The 22208-nt window shown below is 40.4% G+C and overlaps 1 protein-coding gene across 1 annotated transcript in view; it reads right to left on the bottom strand.

Moving 5' to 3' along the window:
- The window catches only part of UPF2 (UPF2, regulator of nonsense mediated mRNA decay), a 120501-nt gene that overhangs the window by 67798 nt on the left and 30495 nt on the right, over window positions 1-22208 (bottom strand). The window contains exons 5-8 of the mRNA XM_025397279.1: window positions 12490-12687; window positions 9670-9819; window positions 7610-7713; window positions 5381-5466 (exon numbers count right to left, since the gene is read on the bottom strand). Of these exons, the coding sequence (XP_025253064.1) occupies window positions 5381-5466; window positions 7610-7713; window positions 9670-9819; window positions 12490-12687 (538 nt within the window). The remainder of the gene's footprint in view (window positions 1-5380; window positions 5467-7609; window positions 7714-9669; window positions 9820-12489; window positions 12688-22208) is intronic.

Raw genomic sequence — 22208 nt, forward strand, 5'->3', positions numbered from 1 at the left:
TACTTGTAATGCCGAAAGTTAAATATTACTCAAATACAAGAATAAATACATTTAAGAGTAAAAAGGAAAATACTAAGGAAGAAAACGTTATTAACTAATATCAGATGAGTGACTAAAGAGAGTAAGAAGACACCACAAACTAATTTTACCACTGCTCATGGTAGAAAATAAGAGACTGTCTAAATAAACAATCGCTAAGGAAACTTACAATCATAAAGTACTAAAATAATAATGCAAACCTTCCTAAAAACAAGAAACACACACTCATGCACGCACACTAAATTAAAAAATATAAAAGACCACACAATGAAAGTCTTTTAGGAATTAAACCAAAAAGAAAAATATTACAGAACTCAAGCCAATCATAAATAGCCTAAATTACTTTCATTAAAAGAAACGTATTTTCAGAATATGTCTGAGAGTAAAATTCAATTCAATTGTACATAAAAGAGACTCAACTAAAATGATTCTGAAAGATGGAATATAAAATAAAGGGCACAGGTATACCAAACAAAACGCAACTAAAAAGAAAGCAGCGGTCAGGCGCGGTGGCTCACACTTGTAATCCCAGCACTTCGGGAGACCAAGGCAAGTGAATCACTTGCGGTCAGGAGTTCAAGACCAGCCTGGTTAACATGGTGAAACCCCATTTCTACTAAAAATACAAAAAATTACCCGGGCGTGGTGGTGCACGCATGAAACCCCAGTTACATGGAGGCTTAGGCGTGAGAATTGCTTGGACCCAGGAAGTGGAGGTTGCAGTGAGCAGAGATCACACCACTGCATTCCAGCTTGGGTGACAGAGTGAGACTCCACCTCAAAAAAAAAAAAAAAAAAAAGGCAGCAATCATAATCATTAGTATCAGATGAGTCGGAATTCAGGCCAAAAGGCATTAAATAAGACCAAGAAGAACAATTTATAATGATAAAAAATGTATGTAATTAACAATTAAGTTTTATCTATACAACAAATAACACAACAGTAATATACAGAAATCTGGAATCATAGTAGCTATTAGGAGAAAGGCAACAGATCAGGAGTCACAGTCTTGACTCCACCTCTCAAGCCATGACCTCTGGGCAAATGGCCAAAAACGTAAGAAAATAGATCTGAATCATTATTTAATCATGTAAACCTGATCAATACATTTACTGACTATATAATTAGAGACAAAGTAAACTTCAAAACTTCCAAAAAAAAATAAAAACAGACAGTATTCTCTAATCAAAATGCAATAAAAATATAAATTATTGACAAAGCCACAAAACAAAACAAAAAAGCCCCTCTACCTGGAAATTTTGAAACTCGTTGGGTCACAAAGGAAATAAAACTAAAATTACCACATGTTAGAACTAACAGATGGCCGGGCACAGTGGCTCAAGCCTGTAATCCCTGCACTTTGGGAAGTCAAAGCAGGAGGAGCTGCTCGAGCCCAGGAGTTCAAGACTAGCCTGGTCAATATAACAAGACCCCGACTCTACCAAAAATAATAATAATAATAATTTAATGTAAAAATTAGCCAGATATGGTGGTTCATGCCTGTGGTTCCGGCTACTTGGGAGGCTAATGTGAGAGGATTGTTTGAGCCTGGGAGGTTGAGGCTGCAGTGAGCCGTGATCTCACCACTGCACTCCAGTCTAGGCAACACAGCAAAACCCTGTCTCTAAAAAAAGAACCAAGAGACATGGCTTAAACTATGCTTAATGGACAACTCATATGTGAAGTGCCAGAAAATAAACAAAATAAATGGTAGAAACCCAAAAGAAGAAATTAATAAAGAACAAAACCAAAAATAACAGTAAGAAAATCATTACAGAGAATAAAAAATAAATCTAAAAGCTGAGTTTTTTTGGTAGGAAAAAACTAGGTAAACCACTAGCTAACATAATCATGAGGAGAAAAGAGGAAGTACAAATTCAAACACGGCACTGTTTGTAATGGCAAGACTGGAAAGTCTGAAACGGTTAAATATAGTACATTCATCAAAAGAAACACTGCAGCTTTAAAATAACGAACAAGGGAAATCTTTCTGTCTTGAGATGAAAAGATATGTATCAGTTACCCACTGTGTTAAAAACAGGAAACAAGAATCTATAATTGTATTTTCTTGTATACGCAGAAGAATCTTTGGGAGAATATATAAGCATCAAGATACTGATTTCCTACTGAAAGGAGTGGAAATTGGGCAGATGGGAAGGCAAGGATAAGAAGGATACTTTTCATCTATAACGTTCTCTACTTCTGGATTTTGAGCTATAGGGCTGTATCACTTATTATTTAAAACTGCATATGATCAAGATTAATTCCTCAAATATTTTAAGGTTGGACTATATGCCAAACACTATACTTGGTGTTGGAGATGCAGAAAATGAAAAGATGGAGTCCTCTGTCCTAAAGAGTGATAGTTTCAAGCCTGAAGGAGAGACAGGAAGCAAACCAACATGAAGTACTGTAAAGAACATCTCTATCTACACAAGGGAAAAAAGGAAGGCTGTTCATAGAGGATAGCTCTTATTAAAGACTGAAAGATGAGTCAAAGATTTCCAGTGGAAAAATAAAGGACATCCCAGATAAAAGCAGAGAGCAGCGGGAAAGGCATGGGAGTAGAGAGAGCAAACGGTATTCCAGAAGCCATTACAGATCAAGATTCTGCAGGAGGAAGAATAGCTAGAATTAAGACTGAAGAAGTTGAAAACCAGCTAGCTAAGAAAGAGCATTATATATCATGTTGCCTAATTTGATCACCTTTTACATGACAGGTATTGCACTATGCGATGGGTATAAAGCAGTAAACATGGCCTCCTTCCTGCAGTTTACAGTCTAGAGGACAACGTCAAAACATTTAAGAAAGAGGTTTGGCTGGGCGTGGTGGCTCACACATGTAATCCCAGCACTTTCGGAGGCCAAGGCGGGCGGATCACAAAGTCAGGAGTTTAAGATCAGCCTGGCCAACAGAGTGAAACCCCATCTCTACTAAAAATATAAAAATTAGCCGGGCATGGTGGCAGGAGCCCATAGTCCCAGCTAATTGGGAGGCTGAGGGAGCAGAATCGCTTGAACCCTGGAGTCGGAGGTTGCAGTGAGCTGAGATTGCACCTCTGCACTCCAGCCTGGGCGACAAGCGAGACTCTGTATCAAAAAAAAAACAACAAAAAAAGAGGTTTTACCAAGAATTTCCAGGAGTTTGATGCCATGACCTTTCCTGTCTCTGTCTCTCTGCACATACTGTGTTGCCTCTGTCAGCAATGCTCTCCCTACATTCCCAATCCCCACCCATCCCTTATCTAGTCCATTCTTCTCAGGCCTCAGATTAAATGACCCTTGTTCCAGGCAGTCTTCTCTGACTCCTCAGACTCAGTCAGTCAGTTCCACTTGGCTCTATGCTTCAAAGCATGCTGCGCTTCTTCTTGACAATGGCACTTAGAATTACTCCTGTGTCTGCCTCTCCAAACTGTAAGCTGTATGAATACAAGAACTACGATGATCTTGTTCACCCCTGTACTGTATCTCCAGCATGGATCACAGTACACAGCAGATGCTTAATGAATTATTTAATGAATGATTAAATTTTACAATAATATAACAATCTTTCCTGATTATCAGGCTGATTATAATATACTTAATTGTATTTATATACCACAAGGATATAAGACTATGAGATCTATTTCTCATGGCTCTAGAATACTTGCATCTTTTTAAAAGACTTATGATAAACTGTCACTTCATTCCACCTTTTTTTTGAGATGGAATCTCGCTCTGTCACCGAGGCTGGAGTGCAATAGCATTATCTTGGCTCATTGCAACCTCTGCCTCCTGGGTTCAACTGGTTCTCCTGCCACGGCCTCATGAGAAGCTGAGTACGGGCATGCACCACCACACCCTGCTAATTTTGTATTTTAGTAGAGATGGGGTTTCACCATGTTGGTCAGGCAGGTCTCGAACTCCTGACCTCAGGTGATCCACCAGCCTCAGCCTCCCAAAGTGCTGGGATTACAGGCCTGAGCCACTGTGCCTGGCCTGAAGTATGTAATTTTACATTATAAAAATATTCATCCAAGGGGGCCGGGCGCGGTGGCTCAAGCCTGTAATCCCAGCACTTTGGGAGGCCGAGACGGGCGGATCACGAGGTCAGGAGATCGAGACCATCCTGGCTAACACAGTGAAACCCCGTCTCTACTAAAAAATACGAAAAACTAGCCGGGCGAGGTGGCGGGCGCCTGTAGTCCCAGCTACTCGGGAGGCTGAGGCAGGAGAATGGCGTAAAAACCCAGGAGGCAGAGCTTGCAGTGAGCCGAGATCGCGCCACTGCACTCCAGCCTGGGCGACAGCGCCAGACTCCGTCTCAAAAAAATAAATAAATAAATAAAATAAATAAAAATATTCATCCATATGACTTCTTCAATTACATAATTCTTAATTATCTACTCACTACATTAACACATTCTCTCTCTCTTGCCCCACTAAAATGAATTAATAATGCTAACGGGAGATTAAAAACTGATATGAAAGAAAAAAGGCAAGTAGTGATTTGGTTTCACTGAGAAATCTTACCATTATCAAGAGATCATGGGCCTCCATCAATGAATGAACCTCATTAAAATTCTGCTGAAGAAACCTTCAATGAAATCCCTCAGAATCCTTATCTTTTGGGGAGAGTATCTGTCTTAGCTACATCATATGTAATCATTTTAATAGTTAACAAAATTATTTAATTATTTATTGTTGAATAAACGGAAATAGATCTCCTCCAGGATTCTAAGGTCAACAGTCTATGAGTGGTCCTGAAATGTTCAGGTGAAGTAGAAATTTTAATTTAGTGTAATATAATGCATCAGAATTATCTAAAAGCATTATGCAACTGAATATGTGTCTTGAATTACTAGCAACATAATCATTAGTGTGATTTCCAATTCTATCCAATGAGTCTCTAGGCAGGCTATCATACCTCTAAACTATTATAATTACCTAAATAACTTGAAATTTTTCATTTAAACATAAATCTAAGAACTAGATACATTACATTAGCCTGATCTTTGCACAAACTAAAAACTCTCCAAAAAAAATATGTTCCATTTATTACTTTTTCTTCAGAGGCAAAAATGCAAAACAAGTGCTTCTAGCAATTCTTATTCTTCTTAAGCTACTCTTAAACATTTTCTCTTAAAATAATTAGGTATCAGAAGAAATATTCCCATCAGAGCTAACAAGCAGTGAACAAAAATCAATGGGAAACAAGTTCTAAAAAATACGCTAATAATGCTAATGACCTACAGAGTGAGTAAAATCAAAAGCAATATTTTTAAAAAGATAAGAATTTTGATCCTACAACCAGCACTACAGAGTAAAAACACTAATAAATTTCTCTTTTATAACACTTACCTTTGTCTAGGAACTATGAAGAGTGCCCGTACCAACTTCTTCCTGTTTGCCTTTGTGTTCATGTTCATGCAAAAATCCATTGCTGCCTGTTGGGAAAAAGCAAACTTTTTCTTTAAAAACCTCTATTTAGTTACGGAAAGCAGAAATCCTGCCTACTATGATATTTTTATTTGTTCTTAAACATTTCAAAATGGTTTTAAGAAACTAGTATTGTTAGTATCAGGAAAGTTTTCTGACAGAGCTCAAAAGTAGCAAGAATAGTTACCAAGAGCCAAGAAAACTACTAACTCTCATAAGGATAACCAAAAAGCAGTACAGGTGAATGAGAAGAGAGAAAGAGACAGGCACAAATTATACCCAAGAAGATGTAAGGATAAGTGTGCCCTCACATTCACTAAAAAAGTTTAGTGTTGACAGTCAGATTTGGTAATGTTAGGGTTTAGAAAACAATACCCCAAAATATGGCTCTTTGGATGCTGAGTACTTCATTTGAACTAAGAAAACTGGAAAGCCTGATAAGTGGCCTCAGTCAAGGTCTCTGACAATCCGTTGTTTCTCTTCCCAAGTGGAGGAAATGGCACTCTCTCTCTCCAAGATACCTTAGCTGACAGAGGAGAAGAATTCTTCCAACAGAAACTCAACTGTCTTCAATCCCCTGTCTAAAATTTTATAAAACAGGGAATTTATCTAGATGACCATTACCACCTGGATAGACTCTTTTCTGAGACAAGGTCTCACTCTGTCACCCAGGCTGGGGTGCAGTGGCGCAATCATGGCTCACATGATTGCTCTCCCAGGCTCAAGTGATCCTCCTGCCTCAGCTCCCGGCCAAGTAGCTGAGACTATAGGCATATGTAGTTAAGGTTGAAACATAATAAACAGCTCCTTGGCTGGGCACAGTGGCTCACGCCTGTAATTCTTGCACTCTGGAAGGCCGAGGCAGGCAGATCACCTGAGGTCAGGGGCTCGAGACCAGTCTGGCCAACATAGCGAAACCCTGTATCTACTAAAAATACAAAAAATTAGCCGGGCATGGTGGCGGGCACCTGTAGTCCCAGCTACTCGGGAGACTGAGGCAGGAGAATGGCGTGAACCCAGAAGGCAGAGCTTGCAGTGAGCTGAGATCACGCCACTACACTCTAGCCCAGGCGACAGAGCAAGACTCCGTCTCAAAAAACAAAAACAAAAACAAAAATTAGCCAAGTGTGGTGGTGGACAGTTGTAATCCCAGCTACTCAGGAGGCTGAGGCAGGAGAATTGCTTGAACCTGGGAGACAGAGGTTGCAGTGAGCCAAGATCGTGCCACTGCACTTCAGCCTGGGCACCAGAGCAAGACTCCATCTCAAGAAAAAAAAAACGAAAACAAAAACAAAAAAAACTCATTTTTATGGACTCAACAAGGAGACTCTTAAGTGAAAGTGGCACTGTTTTTTTAACAGCAAATGCATGGTGAAAGTATAATGGTACTAGTATAATTTGGTACCACTACCTTGAATCATGATAAAATGCTAGTAGATCTACCCACCATCACTTTTGCAAATGTCAAAACAGTAAAAAAGAAAGAAAAAAAAAATCTGCCTGGTGCGGTGGCTCATGCCTGTAATCTGAGCACTTTGGGAGGCAAAGGCAGGCAGACCACAAGGTCAGGAATTCGAGACCAGCCCAGCCAATATAATGAAACCCCGTCTCTACTAAAAATATAAAAATATTAGCCGGGCATGGTGGCGCATGTCTATAATCCCAGCTACTCAGGAAGCTGAGGCAGGAGAATTGCTTGAACCTGGGAGGCTGAGGTTGCAGTGAGCCGAGATCACACCACTGCACTCCAACCTAGGCGACAGAGTGAGACTCCATCTCAAAAAAAAAAAAAAAACAACTTAATATTATCATCAAAAGAATTTTTGACCTCACAGAACCCCAGGAAGTGCCTCAAAGCCACTAAAAATCCAGAAACCATACTTTTAGCACCTTTGATATAAAACAATATTTTCCAAACTCTGGGATCCATATATGAACAGGACAAGATGCTATAGCCAATTCTATACCCAAACAGAGCATCTACAAATTATATCCAATTTTGTCTGCTTATGCTGAATTCCCATCTAAGACTTCATGTGAAGAAATGGTGGACTTTATAGCTCAAATAGTCTAAAAACCATAGACATTCCTTATCAGAGGACTCCTACAAGCTCCATGTGCTTGAATAAAGTTACACAGAGATACCAATACCTTGTCTATCAGATCTCGGTTGACACAGTTGGGCAACTGCTGTAGGAAAGCATCTACTATGAGCTTGAGATGAGATCCAGTGCTGGCTTCCTCATCTTCTTGTTCTAATGTAAAATCAGTTTTTAAATAGGTTAAAAAAGTACACAGAGAACACAGAATAAAAACATCCAATGATTAATTATTTGGAAAATAGATAATCTAGACCAATTTTTGTGCCCAGGAGAACATTAGTCATTTTTTAGAATATTATCCTGGAGGCCGGGCACGGTGGCTCACGCCTGTAATCCCAGCACTTTGGGAGGCCGAGACGGGCGGATCACGAGGTCAGGAGATCGAGACCATCCTAGCTAACACGGTGAAACCCCGTCTCTACTAAAAAAATACAAAAATTAGCCGGGCGCGGTGGCGGGTGCCTGTAGTCCCAGCTATACTGGAGGCTGAGGCAGGAGAATGGCTTGAACCCGGGAGGCGGAGCTTGCAGTGAGCCGAGATCACGCCACTGCACTCCAGCCTGGGCGACAGGGCGAGACTCCGTCTCAAAAAAAAAAAAAAAAAAGAATATTATCCTGGAAAGTTTAGGTAACTCTAGAATCATAACATCAAGTCACTAGAGTCTTTCAGGTATCAACTATAAAAAGTCAAACTTTTTGCATTAGGCACAAAAACTTGGTCAGAAAAAGCATGCAGTGTTATGGTAAATGTTATTTGTATCTGCCCGGCATCCCTTCCCCTATGTTCTTCAATTAACAGCACTCCCAATTCTTGCCTTTGAAGCACTAAGCCTCCCTATTTCATGTGATTCTAAGGAGGGTGGCTGGTTTACATAGAGAAAGAATCTGCAGTAAGATAGGGTAAAGCCAACAGAGAGAAAAGCAATATTGACAGAAGGTATCCTTCTAATAAAGAATCTTGGCCAGGTGTGATGGCTCATGCCTATAATGCCAGGGCTTTACGAGGTTGAGGCAGGAGGATCACTTGAGGCCAGGAGTCCAAGACCAGCCTGGGCAACACAGCAAGACCCTATCTCTAAAAAATATAAAATAAAATAAAAATAAAAATAAAATAAGCTGGGTGTGGTGGTGCACATCTACAGTCCCAGCTACTTGGGAGGCTGATGCAGGAGGATGACTTGAGCTTAAGAGTTTGAGGCTGCAGTCAATTATGATCATGCCATGGCACTCCAGCCTGGGCAAGAGTGAAACCCTGTCCCAAAAAAATAAAAGAATCGTAGCTAATCAACTCAAAGCTTGATAGGAATTATTTAGGGAATAAACGTAATATTTGTATTACTGAATACAAAACACAATTCAATTATAAAGACAGATAAAATGAATAGATGAACTGATAAGCTAGTCATATTCCTACCCAGTAATCATTTCAGAATAACTTTCAAATACATTAATGTTGTTTGTAAAGATTATGTCATATAATTAAATCAATCAGGAGAATGCTATCAAGTTATCAGAAAAGTATCATTATTCCATCACAGAAGGGGTAGCAAGAAAAATTTATTTTGAGATACTTAGGGCCGGGTGCAGTGGCTCATGCCTGTAATCCCAGCAGTTTGGGAGCCAGGTGGATCACCTGAGGTCAGGAGTTTGAGACAAGCCTGGCCAACATGGTGAAACCCCATCTCTACTAAAAAATACAAAAATTGGCTGCACAAGGTGGCAGGCAGCTGTAATCCCAGCTACTCGGGAGGCTGAGGCAGGAGAATTGCTTGAACCCAGGAGGCAGAAGTTGCAGTGAGCCAAGATTGTACCATCGCACTCCAGCCTGGAGGACAAGAGTGAGACTTCGTCTCAAAAAAAAAAAAAAAAAAAAGATATTTAGAACTAAGTTATTTAAAATTTAGAAGATCATTAAAGCTTGTAGACATATAATACTGGGTATGTAATGTCCTGTTATAATCAAATTCCAAAAACAGTGATGGACTGAAAACAACAGAAAAACAAGGGATTAAAAAATACAGAATTAAGGAGAAAAGATCTGTATTCTTAGGCAAGAGCTCTGTGTGTAAAAACCAATTAAAAATGAAAGTTGGTAAAATAGTTCTTTACCTTGTTCATCAAGAAGTTTCTTTGTAAGATCTTCAGCTTCATCTCCACCCTCTAATTCTAAGGTGTCATCATTAATTTCTAGATTCTCCAACTCAAGTTCCAAATCATCGGGACTTGATACCTCCTTATTATCCTTAGACTCTTTTGCCTCTGTTGAAAAACAAACAAGTATACCTAAATTCAAAGTCATATTAAAATCCTGCTACACAAAAGTAGATAAAGATTCACAAAATCTGCATCACTTCTTTTAAAACCTGCATGTATAACCGGCAACTGAAGTTAATATATTTAGATTTTATAAAATACATTATGCTCGGCTGGGCATGGTGGCTCACCCCTGTAATCCCAGCACTTTGGGAGGCCCAGGAGGGAGATCACCTGAGGTCAGGAGTTTGAGACCAGCCTGACCAATATGGTGAAACCCCACCTCTACTAAAAATACAAAAATTAACTGGGCATGGTGGTGCATGCCTGTAATCCTAGCTACTCAGGAAGCTGAGGCAGGAGAATCGCCTGAACCCAGGAGTTGGAGATTGCAGTGAGCCGAGATAACGCCATTGCACTCCAGCCAGAGCAAAAAGAGCGAAACTCCGTCTCAAAAATATATCTACATTATGCTCATCGAGAACGAAGGCTATATCTTCTCTGATTATGTATACCATTTGTTAACTGAAGAGATGGACGGATGACTGGATGGAAAGATATATGTGTGGATGAGGACTTACATGGCATGAAAATCTATCTATGCTAAAGGTGGCGGGGGAGAAAGGCTGATTAAAGTGGACTCACATTAAGAAGGGTCTCAAACTCCCAGATGAGGAGTTGAGAGTTTCTCCTTTATGCAAGGGATAACATTTAAAAGGGAACTGATGTGAAAATTAACTTAGCAGCAATATATAAAATCAATTAGAAAGTCAGGAAAGGGTAGATATAGAAAGACCAATTAGGAAAATATCCTTATCATTTCAATGTGAAGGGTTAGAGAAAACCAAAAAATGAAACACAACAAAAGAAAATGACCAGTAATTGGTAAAAGGCAAAACAGGAAGAATAAAAAAGAAAGAGAAACCAAACCTTAGTTGAATAAGAGGGACAAAATGTTAATAACTGAAGTTGAGTGATAGGTAAATGCAAGTTCACTATAACAGCCTTCTTTTGTGTTTGAAAATTTTCGTAAATAAGAAACAAAAGCCAATAAAACCTGAGTTCAAGAATATATACCTAAACTGAAAGTATGGTATTTCTCAGCTTCATCTCTTAAAAGCCTCTAATCTTCTAATTTCTGCATTGAACACAGAAATGTCTTACTGATACTTGATGTCATATCTTATTTGGGAGGATGAAAACTCTAGTATGAATCAGTTTTGCTACCTCTAGATGAAAACAGACTACTACTTTCTCATTCATTCATCTTTTCATTCTACTTTTACTGAATATCTACTATGTGCTAGGTATTGTTCTAGGCACCAGGAATATACCTGTGAGTACAGCAGAGAAAAACTCCTGCCCACATGCAGCATGCATTCACTCCCCAATGTCCCCTGATGTCTGGCTACTAAAACATCTACTAATCAGCTACATGTTCAAAATGATGCTAAGCTGTCAGACATTCTGAAAAAAAGTTTAAAATGTGACCCTTGCTCTCAAAAAACATACAATTTATCTGAGGAAATTAAACTAATATGCATAAGGTAGTCAAATAGGGTATGGTGGGAGAGGGTTCCAAGCAGAAAACAGAACAATGCAGGAAGGCAAGAAGGCAAGAAGATGGGCCCATTTCAGAGACTGAGAAGGATGGCAAATTAAGGATAATAGAGTTGTAATGGCAAACCTGAAACTATGCGGGTCTTAAAGAGACAATGTTAACAATTTTAAATTATATTCCAAGTACATGTAAAGTTATTCAAGGACATCAGGTAGGCAGGAGAGTAAAATTAATGTTTAGGAATGCACAGGCTGAGTGTGGTGGCTCACGCCTGTAATCTTAGCACTTTGGGAAGCCGAGGCAGGTGGATCACTTGAAGTCAGGCGTTCAAGACCAGCCTGACCAACATGGTGAAACCCCGTCTCTACTAAAAATACAAAATTAGCCAGGCGTGGTAGCACACTTCTGTAATCCCAGTTACTTGGGAGGCTAAAGCAGGAGAATCACTTGAACCTGGGAGGTGTAGGCTGCAGTGAGCCGAGATCATACGACTGCACTCCAGCCTGGGCAACAAGAGCAAAAACTCTGCCTCAAAAAAAAAAAAAGAATGCACAGAAGGAAACAAAGCAAATACAGGGCAACCAGGTAGGAGGTGTTACAGTAACCCAAGTGAGAGAGGATGGGAGTTAGATTAGAATAGCAGCAGCAAATATAAGACAAACCTGAGAAACACAACGTAACTGGCATTCAGAAACTCCCACTCTATTAATGACCTAAAAGCTCTGACTTCTCTAAAGTCACTCTTCTTCACAAAGAGTTGGTTCTATCTAGCCTAGAAAAGGCAGTACAGGTAACAAGCATCTAGAGCTAACACCTGCCCTAACAATCTACCTGGGGGAAATGCGTGTCTTACCAAGACCTCACATGAATTCACTACAAGACATTATAAACAAACACTTTCAAATTAACATTAACTTAAATGTATCAGCATTGTTAAAAGTATGTCAATTATCATCCTTTAATGCTCCATCATTCCATACAATTCTGTCACTCATTTACTCTAATGACTCAATGTTCATATTACAAAACTAGTAGTTTTTTTTTTTTTTAACAAATACTATTTTGAAGCTAATTCTTGTAGCACTTAATGTAAATATTTTTTCTCTAGAATTTACCTTTGGTATCATCTTTGTTGGACTCTTTATTCTGACAACTTTTTTCATTGTCTTTAAACAAGATGGCTGGGACAAAAGCCTTCAAATCAATGAGGTTCTCATAAAAATTCCGAGCATCTTCATCTTCCCATATACCACCTTCCAAGTCATATTCTCCAGGTTTACCAGGAGTGAATATATCAATTCCAGGCCCATGTTCTACCATAAAATAAATCACAAGTAATTAACATAACTTGAGGTTATAGCATGATAAACAGGACATTCGTTATTTTTTCAGTTTTATAGCTATTGAATCTTGAGTGTTTCAACTGACAGGAACTTCTTCAATCAACAAGCACATGTGACCATTTTCAACACCAAATCAAAAACTGTGTTTTAAATAAAGCCCTTTAATAAAACAGACTAGAGAACAGCATACTTTTTGCTCTTACACTTGTTTTAAGCAATTAATATGAGATTAAATAGCCATTTGATAAATTAGGTCTACTTTCATGAAACTTAAAGTCAAAAAATAAAATATATAAGTCTGGCCACTCCTAAGACATCCGTTTAAAGTCTCACCTCCCCCATGAGTATTTTTTTTTTTTTTTTGGCAACTCATAATCCTCTATACTATTTACATCATACTTATATACCATTTATATCTCCAAAGACAGACCATAAACCTTTAATTAAGAAGCATTCCTCCTTTTGGCATAATCCTTAGCACATGGTAGATTGCCACTGTCAACCTAAAATAATCAAAAAGGTCGATGGTCTCGATCTCCTGACCTAGTGATCCGCCTGTCTCGGCCTCCCAAAGTGCTGGGATTACAGGCTTGAGCCACCACGCCCGGCCAGAATCTAGTTTTAAAGAGAGTTTATTCAATTGCAAAGTTTGAGGACAGCCTCCCAGGAAGCAGAGATTCCAAAGAACAGAAGTCAGCGTTCCAAAGTGTAGAAGTTTGAGATTGCTTTTATAGAGAAAGTTTAGGTAATTTCAACATCTTTCCACATAAGGCTTAATGCACAGTTACAACTATCTGATTAGTAGAAGTCGTCTTTTTTAGGAAAGATATACACAGGTTATGTAATTCAGTCTCCAAGGCTTAACTTTCCCCTTGCTATAATAAATTTAGAGGGTCCTGAAATTTTTTATTTTTTAAACAGAGTCTTACTCTGTCGCCCAGGCTGAAGTGCAATGGTCTGATATTGGCTCACCACAACCTCCACCTCCCGGGTTCAAGTAATTCTCCTGCCTCAGCCTCCCAAGTAGCTGGGATTACAACTGTCCACCACCACACTTGGCTAATTTTTCGTATTTTTAGTAGAGATGGGGTTTCGCCATGTTGGCCAGGCTGGTGTCAAACTCCTGACCTCGGCTGATCCACCCGCCTCGGCCTCCGAAAGTGCTGGGATTACACGCATAAGCCACCACACCCAGACTGTATTTATTTATTTATTTTGAATTGAGACAGGGTCTCACTCTGTTGCCCAGGCTGGAGTGTGGTGACACAATCATAGCTTACTGTAGCCTCAAAATCCTGGGCTCGCACAATCCTCCTGCCTCACCCTCCTGAGTAGCTGGGACTACAGCCATGCGTCATCAAGCCCAGCTAATTTTTCTATTTTCAGTAGAGATGGGGTTTCATTATGTTGCCCAGGCTGGTCTCAAACTCCTAAGTTCAAGGGATCCACCCGCCTCAGCCTCTCAAAGTGCTGGGATTACAGGCATGCGTGACCACGCTCAGCCTTTATTTTCTTTTATGCCATAAATGTCAGTCAATTGATAACTGGAAAAGAAGGGAAGAAAGATGAAGTGTACAGATCTCTTATTAGAGAATGGAAAGTATGTACATATTCACACATATGCAGTACATACAACTATAGATTATAAACTCAGAACACTGAAAGTAACTTCCTACTTTATGATTATGAACTCATTCATGAACGTATCTATTCTCACATACTTCTCTCCAAATGAGAATTATAGAGTGACTATGTAAATTAAAATTAACCCTAAGTTAGATTATCCATTAAATGTGATTTATGAAAATAAGAACACCAAAAACAAAAAAACACTGGCTGCTTGAAACTCCTCACTTTCCTTACAGAACATATATTTAAACACAGACTTATTAGGACACTAAACCAATACACCAAAAAGAAAAACACTGACATATTTACAACTTCTGTTTAATGAAAAGTATAAACAAAAGTAAAAAACAAACTAGAAGACAATATTGACAACATTTAAAGAATACATCCGTAATATATAGAGCATGGTATAATAAATATATTTGGTGTTTGTCATTGGTTCCTGGCAGACCTCCTAAAAATGGAATTTCCTGAGTAAAAGTAATGTATTTTGTTATTCATAACTAGCTTATTGACCCTACCTCAGCTGATGCTAATGAGGTGACTTAGGGTGGAGCCTCTGGATAGTCTCAGGATGGAGCCAGTCACCAGAAAGACCAAGTGACTACAGGATTAGAACTTTCAGCCCCACTCACCCACCCATCTAGGAAGCTGAGAGTCCTCGCCAGACACCAACTTGGCTGGCACCTTGATCTTAGACTTCCCAGACTCCAGAGGGGAGGAGTAAGTTTCTGTTGCTCGTAAGTTGCCCGGTCTAGGATATTTTGCTACAACAGCCTGAAAAGACTAAGACAACTATGTAATATTAATCAGGCGTTAAAAGGAATGAGATGTATCTACAAGAACTGACTCAGAAAGCTCTCAAACATAATTATTGAAACAATAAAGGAAATCATGCAAAACATCTTACCTAAGTTACTGAAGCTAGAGATATCTGATTATACGTATTTTGTGGAAAAAAGTCAAGTCTGGACACATTACTATCAAGCTGTTAAGGGTGGTTACCTTGGAGAATGTAATGCATCTGACAGTAAACTTTCACTTTTTAATCTACAATATGCATAAATATTTTGTGTATCTAAAAAATAATGTAAATCAAAAAAATAAATTCAGCTTCTGAGAGGTAAAAATACTACCAAACAAAAGCAATAAAAAAATAGAAAAATCACAGGCACAGGACAAGAGAAAAAGAGAGGAGGGATAGTTGCAATGCATATAAAAAATATAATTTCTGTCGGCCGGGCATGGTGGCTCAGGCCTGTAATCTCAGCATTTTGGGAGGCCGAGACGGGCAGATCACAAGGTCAGGAGGTCGAGACCATCCTGGCTACCACGGTGAAACCCTCTCTCTACTAAAAATACAAAAAATTAGCCGGGCATGGTGGCAGGCACCTGTAGTCCCAGTTCCTCGGGAGGCTGAGGCAGGAGAATGGCGTGAACCCGGGAGGCGGAGCTTGCAGTGAGCTGTGAATGCGCCACTGTACTCTAGCCTGGGCGACAGAGCAAGACTTGGTCTCAAAATAATAATAATAATAATAATAATAATTTCCTTAATATACAAAGTGCTTTTTTTTTCCCCCTGAGACGGAGTGTCACTCTGTCACCCAAGCTGGAGTGCAATCTCAGCTCACTGCAACCTCCGCCTCCTGGGTTCAAGCAATTCTCTCACTTCAGCCTCCCGAGTAGCTGGGATTATATGCGCGCTCCACAACACCTGGCTAATTTTTGTATTTTTAGTAAAGATGGGTTTCACCATGTTGGCCAGGCTGGTCTAGAACTCCTGACCTCCAGTGATCCACCCACCTCGGCCTCCCAAAGCGCTTTTATAAATCAATTTTTTAAAAAGATACAAGGGGAAAAAGGGCAGGGGGTGGAGGTATCAAAGATTCAAATAGGAATTTCACAGGAAAAATAATACATTTATAAAACAATCAATAAACTTAAAGATGCTAAAACCTGACTTCAAATTTAAAAATTAAGAACTGCAATGTGGTAAGAGTGTAAAGAAACAGTCATTCTCGGGCCAGGCACAGTGGCTCATGCCTGTAATCCCAGCACTTTGGGAGCCCGAGGTGGATGGATCATGAGGTCAGGAGATTAAGACCATCCTGGCTAACACAGTGAAACCCTGTCTCTACTAAAAATACAAAAAATTAGCCGGGCATGGTAACACACGCCCGTAGTCCCAGCTGCCCAGGAGGCTGAGGCAGGAGAATCACTTGAAGCTGGGAGGCGGAGCTTGCAGTGAGCTGAGATCGCACCACTGTACTCCAGCCTGGGTGACAGAGCAAGACTCTGTTTCAAGAAAAAAAAAAGAAAGAAAGAAACAGTCATTCTCATATACTTAGTGGCATGTAATTTTTTTTTTTTTTTAATTTTAAGTTCCAGGATACACGTGCAGAATGTGCAAGTTTGTTACATAGGTATACATATTGCATGGTGGTTTGCTGTACTTATCAATCCATCATCTAGGTTTTAAGCTCCGCATGCATTAGGTATTTGTCCTAATCCTCTCCCTCCCCTTATCCCCCACCTCCCAACAGGCCCCAGTGTGTGTTGTTCCCCTTCCTGTGTCCACATGTTCTCACTGTTCAACTCCCACTTATGAGTGAGAACATGTGGTATTTGGTCTTTTTCCTATGTTAGTCTGCTGAGAACAAGGGCTTCCAACTTCATCCATGTCCCTGCAAAGGACATGAACTCACTCTTTTTTATGGCTGCATAGTATTCCATGGTGTATATGTACCGCATTTTCTCTACCTAGTCTATTATTGATGGGCATTTGGGTTGCTGTAAATTTCTGTAATAGAAAATATGGCATTTCATACACATACATACATACATATATATATATATATATATATTTTTTTTTTTTTTTTGAGGCGGAGTCTCACTCTGTCTCCCAGGCTGGAGTGCAGTGGCACGATCTCCGCTCACTGCAAGCTCCGCTGCCTCCCGGGTTCACGCCATTCTCCTGCCTCAGCCTCCAGTATAGCTGGGACTACAGGTGCCCGCCACCACGCCTGGCTATTTTTTTGTATTTTCGGGGTTTCACCGCGTTAGCCAGGATGGTCTCGATCTCCTGACCTCGTGATCCGCCCGCCTCGGCCTCCCAAAGTGCTGGGATTACAGGTGTGAGCCATCGCGCCCGGCCAAATATGGCATTATATATTGAAACTTAAAATGCATATATCCTTTTAGCCCAAGAATTCTACTTCTAGGAATGTATCCTGTAAACACTAGCATATACACAGAAAGAAGCAGGTTCAGAGATTTTGTTACAGCACTGACAATAATAGCTAAAAGCCAGAAATACTAAGTGTTAATCAACAGAGGACAAGTAAACTACAGCACAACCATACAACAGGATACTACTATGTAGCAATTAAAAAGAATTAGATGGCACTAATGCATTAAAATGAAAAAAAATCTAAGACATATGATTAACTGGAAAAAGTGGCTGTAGAATAAAGGATATTCTGATCACTGGACAAAGTAAGCCTCTTCTGGACAAGATGAAGTACTGTATCAGTGACCCAAAATAACTAAAGATGCAAGCAAACAATATTAAAACAACGATTTTCAAACACTGGACATCAGGCAGTATAGGAAAATAATCCCTGATAAAGAGCAGACAAAAACTCAGCTCTTGGCCGGGCGCGGTGGCTCAAGCCTGTAATCCCAGCACTTTGGGAGGCCGAGACGGGCGGATCACAAGGTCAGGAGATCGAGACCATCCTGGCTAACAGGGTGAAACCCCATCTCTACTAAAAAATACAAAAAAAAAGCTAGCCGAGCGAGGTGGCGGGCGCCTGTAGTCTCAGCTACTCGGGAGGCTGAGGCAGGAGAATGGCGTGAACCCGGGAGGCGGAGCTTGCAGTGAGCTGAGATCCGGCCACTGCACTCCAGCCTGGGCGACAGAGCGAGACTCCGTCTCAAAAAAAACAAAACAAAACAAACAAACAAACAAAAAAAACCTCAGCTCTACAACTGCCCCAGCTTACTTCATAAAGAGATTTTGTTCAGGCTATGGCCAAGTAAGAGAGAAGCCAGGCAGTCTCCCTGAGTTGAGGATGAGAGCTGAGAGTCTGGTAATACTCTACCTAAGGCAGGTCGAGTTCCCAGGACACAGTACCAGAGAGGAGAAACCAGCACAAAGATAGACTTCAAAAGATTTGCAGAGTCTCCTTGAACATTCAGCTGAGTACTGATCAGCTCCTATGTATAAGGAAACAAAGTGTTCACCTGAGTACTGATCAGCCTCTATGTGTGAGGAAACTAAGTGAGACTGGGAAAATAACTACTGAAAAGAATTAAGACTCATAGAGAGGCTCATGGGACCAGGAATAGTCTGTATACCCACCAGGCTGACTGAAGAATCTTCTAAGACTCTACTTTATCAGACAGAGTCCAGAAAGGTACTGCCTCAGTATTAGGAAAAATAAGCCCTAGATTAAAGGCTGCTCTGACACCTCCTAACAAAGCATCCTTTTAAAGATGAAACTATTTCCAAGTAACTTAACTGCACCCCAGGATGAAGCTTAATGATATTTATAAGAACACAAAAATATCCAGGACACATCCAATAAAACATTAGCAGGCATGAAGAAAATATGACAAGATATAGAAGAAAAAGAAAATATGACAAGATATACAAGAAAAAGAAAATATGACAAGATATAGAAGAAAAAGAAAATATGACAAGATATAGAGATAACAAACGACTTCTCTAAATGGAATTAAATTATTGGACACCGTAGAAGAAAAGATGAGTGAACTTGAAGACATAACAATAGAAACTATCCAAAAGGAAAGGCAGGGAAAAATAATGAAGAACAAAAAGGACAGGACATTAATGAGCTGTGGGACAACTTTGAACAACCTAAAATACCTGTAATTGAGTCCCTATAGGAGAGGTGACAAAGGAGGAAAGAGAAAACACAATTGAAAATAAAGGTCAAGGTTTTCCTAATTTGATGATAACTATACACCCACAGATCCAGGAAGTTCGAGGAACCCCAAGTACAAGAAATGAAGAAAACCATACCAAGCCACACCATAACTAAGCTGCTTGAAATCAGCGATAATGAAAAAATTTTAAAGCAATGAGAGAAAAAATATATAAATTATATAAATAAGAACAAAGGTAAGAAAGGTAAGAGCACTCTTGATGGAACAATGCAAGCTAGAAGACAGAGGAGTAACATCTTTAAAGTACTGAGAGAAAAAAAGCTCTTGCCCTTAAGTTCTATGTCTGAAAAAAAAATTTTTTTTTAAGATACAGAGTCTCATTCTGTCACCCAGGTTGAATATCTGGGCTCATGCAATCCTCCTACCTCAGCCTCCCAAGTAGCTAGGACTACAGGCTGTGCCACATGACTAGCTAAATTTGTTTTATTTTTAAAAAATTTTTTGTAGAGACAGGGTCTCACTATGTTGCCCTGACTAGTCTCAAACTCACCTCAAACAATCCTCCTGCCTTGGCCTCCCAAAGCCCTGGTATTACAGGCATAAGCCACCATGCCTAGACAAAAAGATCTTTTAAAAACAATGACAGGGCTGGGCACAGTGGCTCAAGCCTGTAATCCCAGCACTTTGGGAGGCTGAGGCAGGCAGATCGCTTGAGCTCAAAAGTTCGAGACCAGCCTGACCAACATGGTGAAACCCCATCTCTACTAAAAAGGCAAAAATCAGCCGGGCTTGGTGGCGCATACCTGTAGTCCCAGTTATTTCTTGGGAGGCTGAGGCACAAGAATTGCTTGAACCTGGGACGCAGAGGTTGCAGTAAGCCAAGACTGCACCATCGCATTCCAGCCTGGGTGATGGAGTGACACTCTGTCTCCAAAAATAAAAACAAAAACAATGACAGAATTTTTTCAAGGTCTATTAATTCTGGAAGATGTCTAAAAATACATTTAAAGTCATGACAGAGGGCGATGGCTCACGCCTGTAATCCCAACGCTTTGGGAGGTCGAAACGGTTGGATCACCTGAGGTTGGGAGTTTGAAACCAGCCTGATCAACATGGAGAAACCCTGTCTCTACTAAAAATACAAAATTAGCTGGGTGTGGTAGCACACGCCTGTAATCCCAGCTACTCAGGAGGCTGAGGCAGGAGAATTGCTTGAATCTGGCAGGCAGAGGTTGCAATGAGCCGAGATCGCGCCATTGCACTCCAGTCTGGGCAACAAGAGTGAAACTCTGTCTCAAAAATAATAATAATAATAATACATTTAAAGTCATTTAAAATGAAAAGAAAAATTAGCTTAAATTTCAGTATGACAATTAGAGGAAAACGGTAAAGAAACCAACTAAATTAATCCCCAAGTATGCTAATTATTATTATTATTTTTTTGAGACGGAGTCTCACCCAGGCTGGAGTGCAATGGTGCGATCTCAGCAATCTGCAACCTCCACCTCCCGGGTTCAAGTGATTCTCCTGCCTCAGCCTCCTAAGTAGCTGGGATTACAGGCACACACCACAGTGCCCAGCTAACTTTTGTATCTTTAGTAGAGAGGGGGTTTCACCACGTTGGCCAGGCTAGTCTCGAACTCCTGACCTTGTGATCCGCCCGCCTTGGCCTCCCAAAGTGCTGGGATTAGAGGCGTGAGCCACTGTGCCCGGCCATATGCTAAATATTATACAGAGATTTTGGTTCTAAAATATCATAACAAATATACTGAGAAAGTTCTGAGAAACAAGCCAGGGTCAACCAAAACACAAATTCTATGATGAAACTTTTTTAAAACATTTAAAAAGTTTGGCCGGGTGCGGTGGCTCACGCCTGTAATCCCAGCACTTTGGGAGGCCGAGGCGGGCGGATCACGAGGTCAGGAGATGGAGATCATCCTGGCAAACACGGTGAAACCCCGTTTCTACTAAAAACACAAAAAATTAGGCAGGCATGGTGGCAGGCACCTGTAGTCCCAGCTATTCGGGAGGCTGAGGCAGAAGAATGGTGTGAACCCAGGAGGCAGAGTTTGCAGTGAGCGGAGACAGCACCACTGCACTCCAGCCTGGGCAACAGAGCGAGACTCCAACTAAAAAAAAGAACAAAAAATTTAAAAAGTTTGATTGAGACTGAGTTTTTGAGATACTGAATAGGAGGCTGGGTGCAGTGGCTCACACCTATAATCTCAGCACTTTGGGAGGCCAAGGCAGGGGGACTGCTTGAGCTAAGGAGTTTGAGACCAGCCTGAGAAACATGGTAAAACCTTGTCTCTAATTAGCCAGACATGGTGGTGCACACCTGTCGTCCCAGCTACTTGGGAGACTGAGGCAGGAGAATCATTTGAGCCCAAGAGGCAGAGGCTGCAGTGAGCTGAGACTGTGCCATTGCATCCAGCCTGAGCAACAGAGCAAGGCTCTGTCTCAAAGAAAAAAAAAGTGTAAGAATTATGTACATTATTATATATAAATATAATAAATGCATTCACAGTATACAACAGGTATTTCTTACTGAGAATATTAAATATAAATTTTTCTTTAATTACAAAAGGATATTTTACAAATACTTCACCCTTGGCCGGGCGCGGTGGCTCAAGCCTGTAATCCCAGCACTTTGGGAGGCCGAGATGGGCGGATCACAAGGTCAGGAGATCGAGACCATCCTGGTTAACACGGTGAAACCCCGTCTCTACTAAAAAAATACAAAAAACTAGCCGGGCGAGGTGGCAGGCGCCTGTAGTCCCAGCTACTCGGGAGGCTGAGCCAGGAGAATGGTGTAAACCCGGGAGGTGGAGCTTGCAGTGAGCTGAGATCTGGCCACTGCACTCCAGCCTGGGCGACAGAGCTAGACTCTGTCTCAAATAAAAAAAAAAAAAAAAAAAAAAAAAAAAAAAAAAAAAATTCCCCCCTTAAAA

Source organism: Theropithecus gelada, chromosome 9 (genome assembly GCF_003255815.1).
Source record: "Theropithecus gelada isolate Dixy chromosome 9, Tgel_1.0, whole genome shotgun sequence".
Lineage (NCBI taxonomy): Eukaryota > Metazoa > Chordata > Mammalia > Primates > Cercopithecidae > Theropithecus > Theropithecus gelada.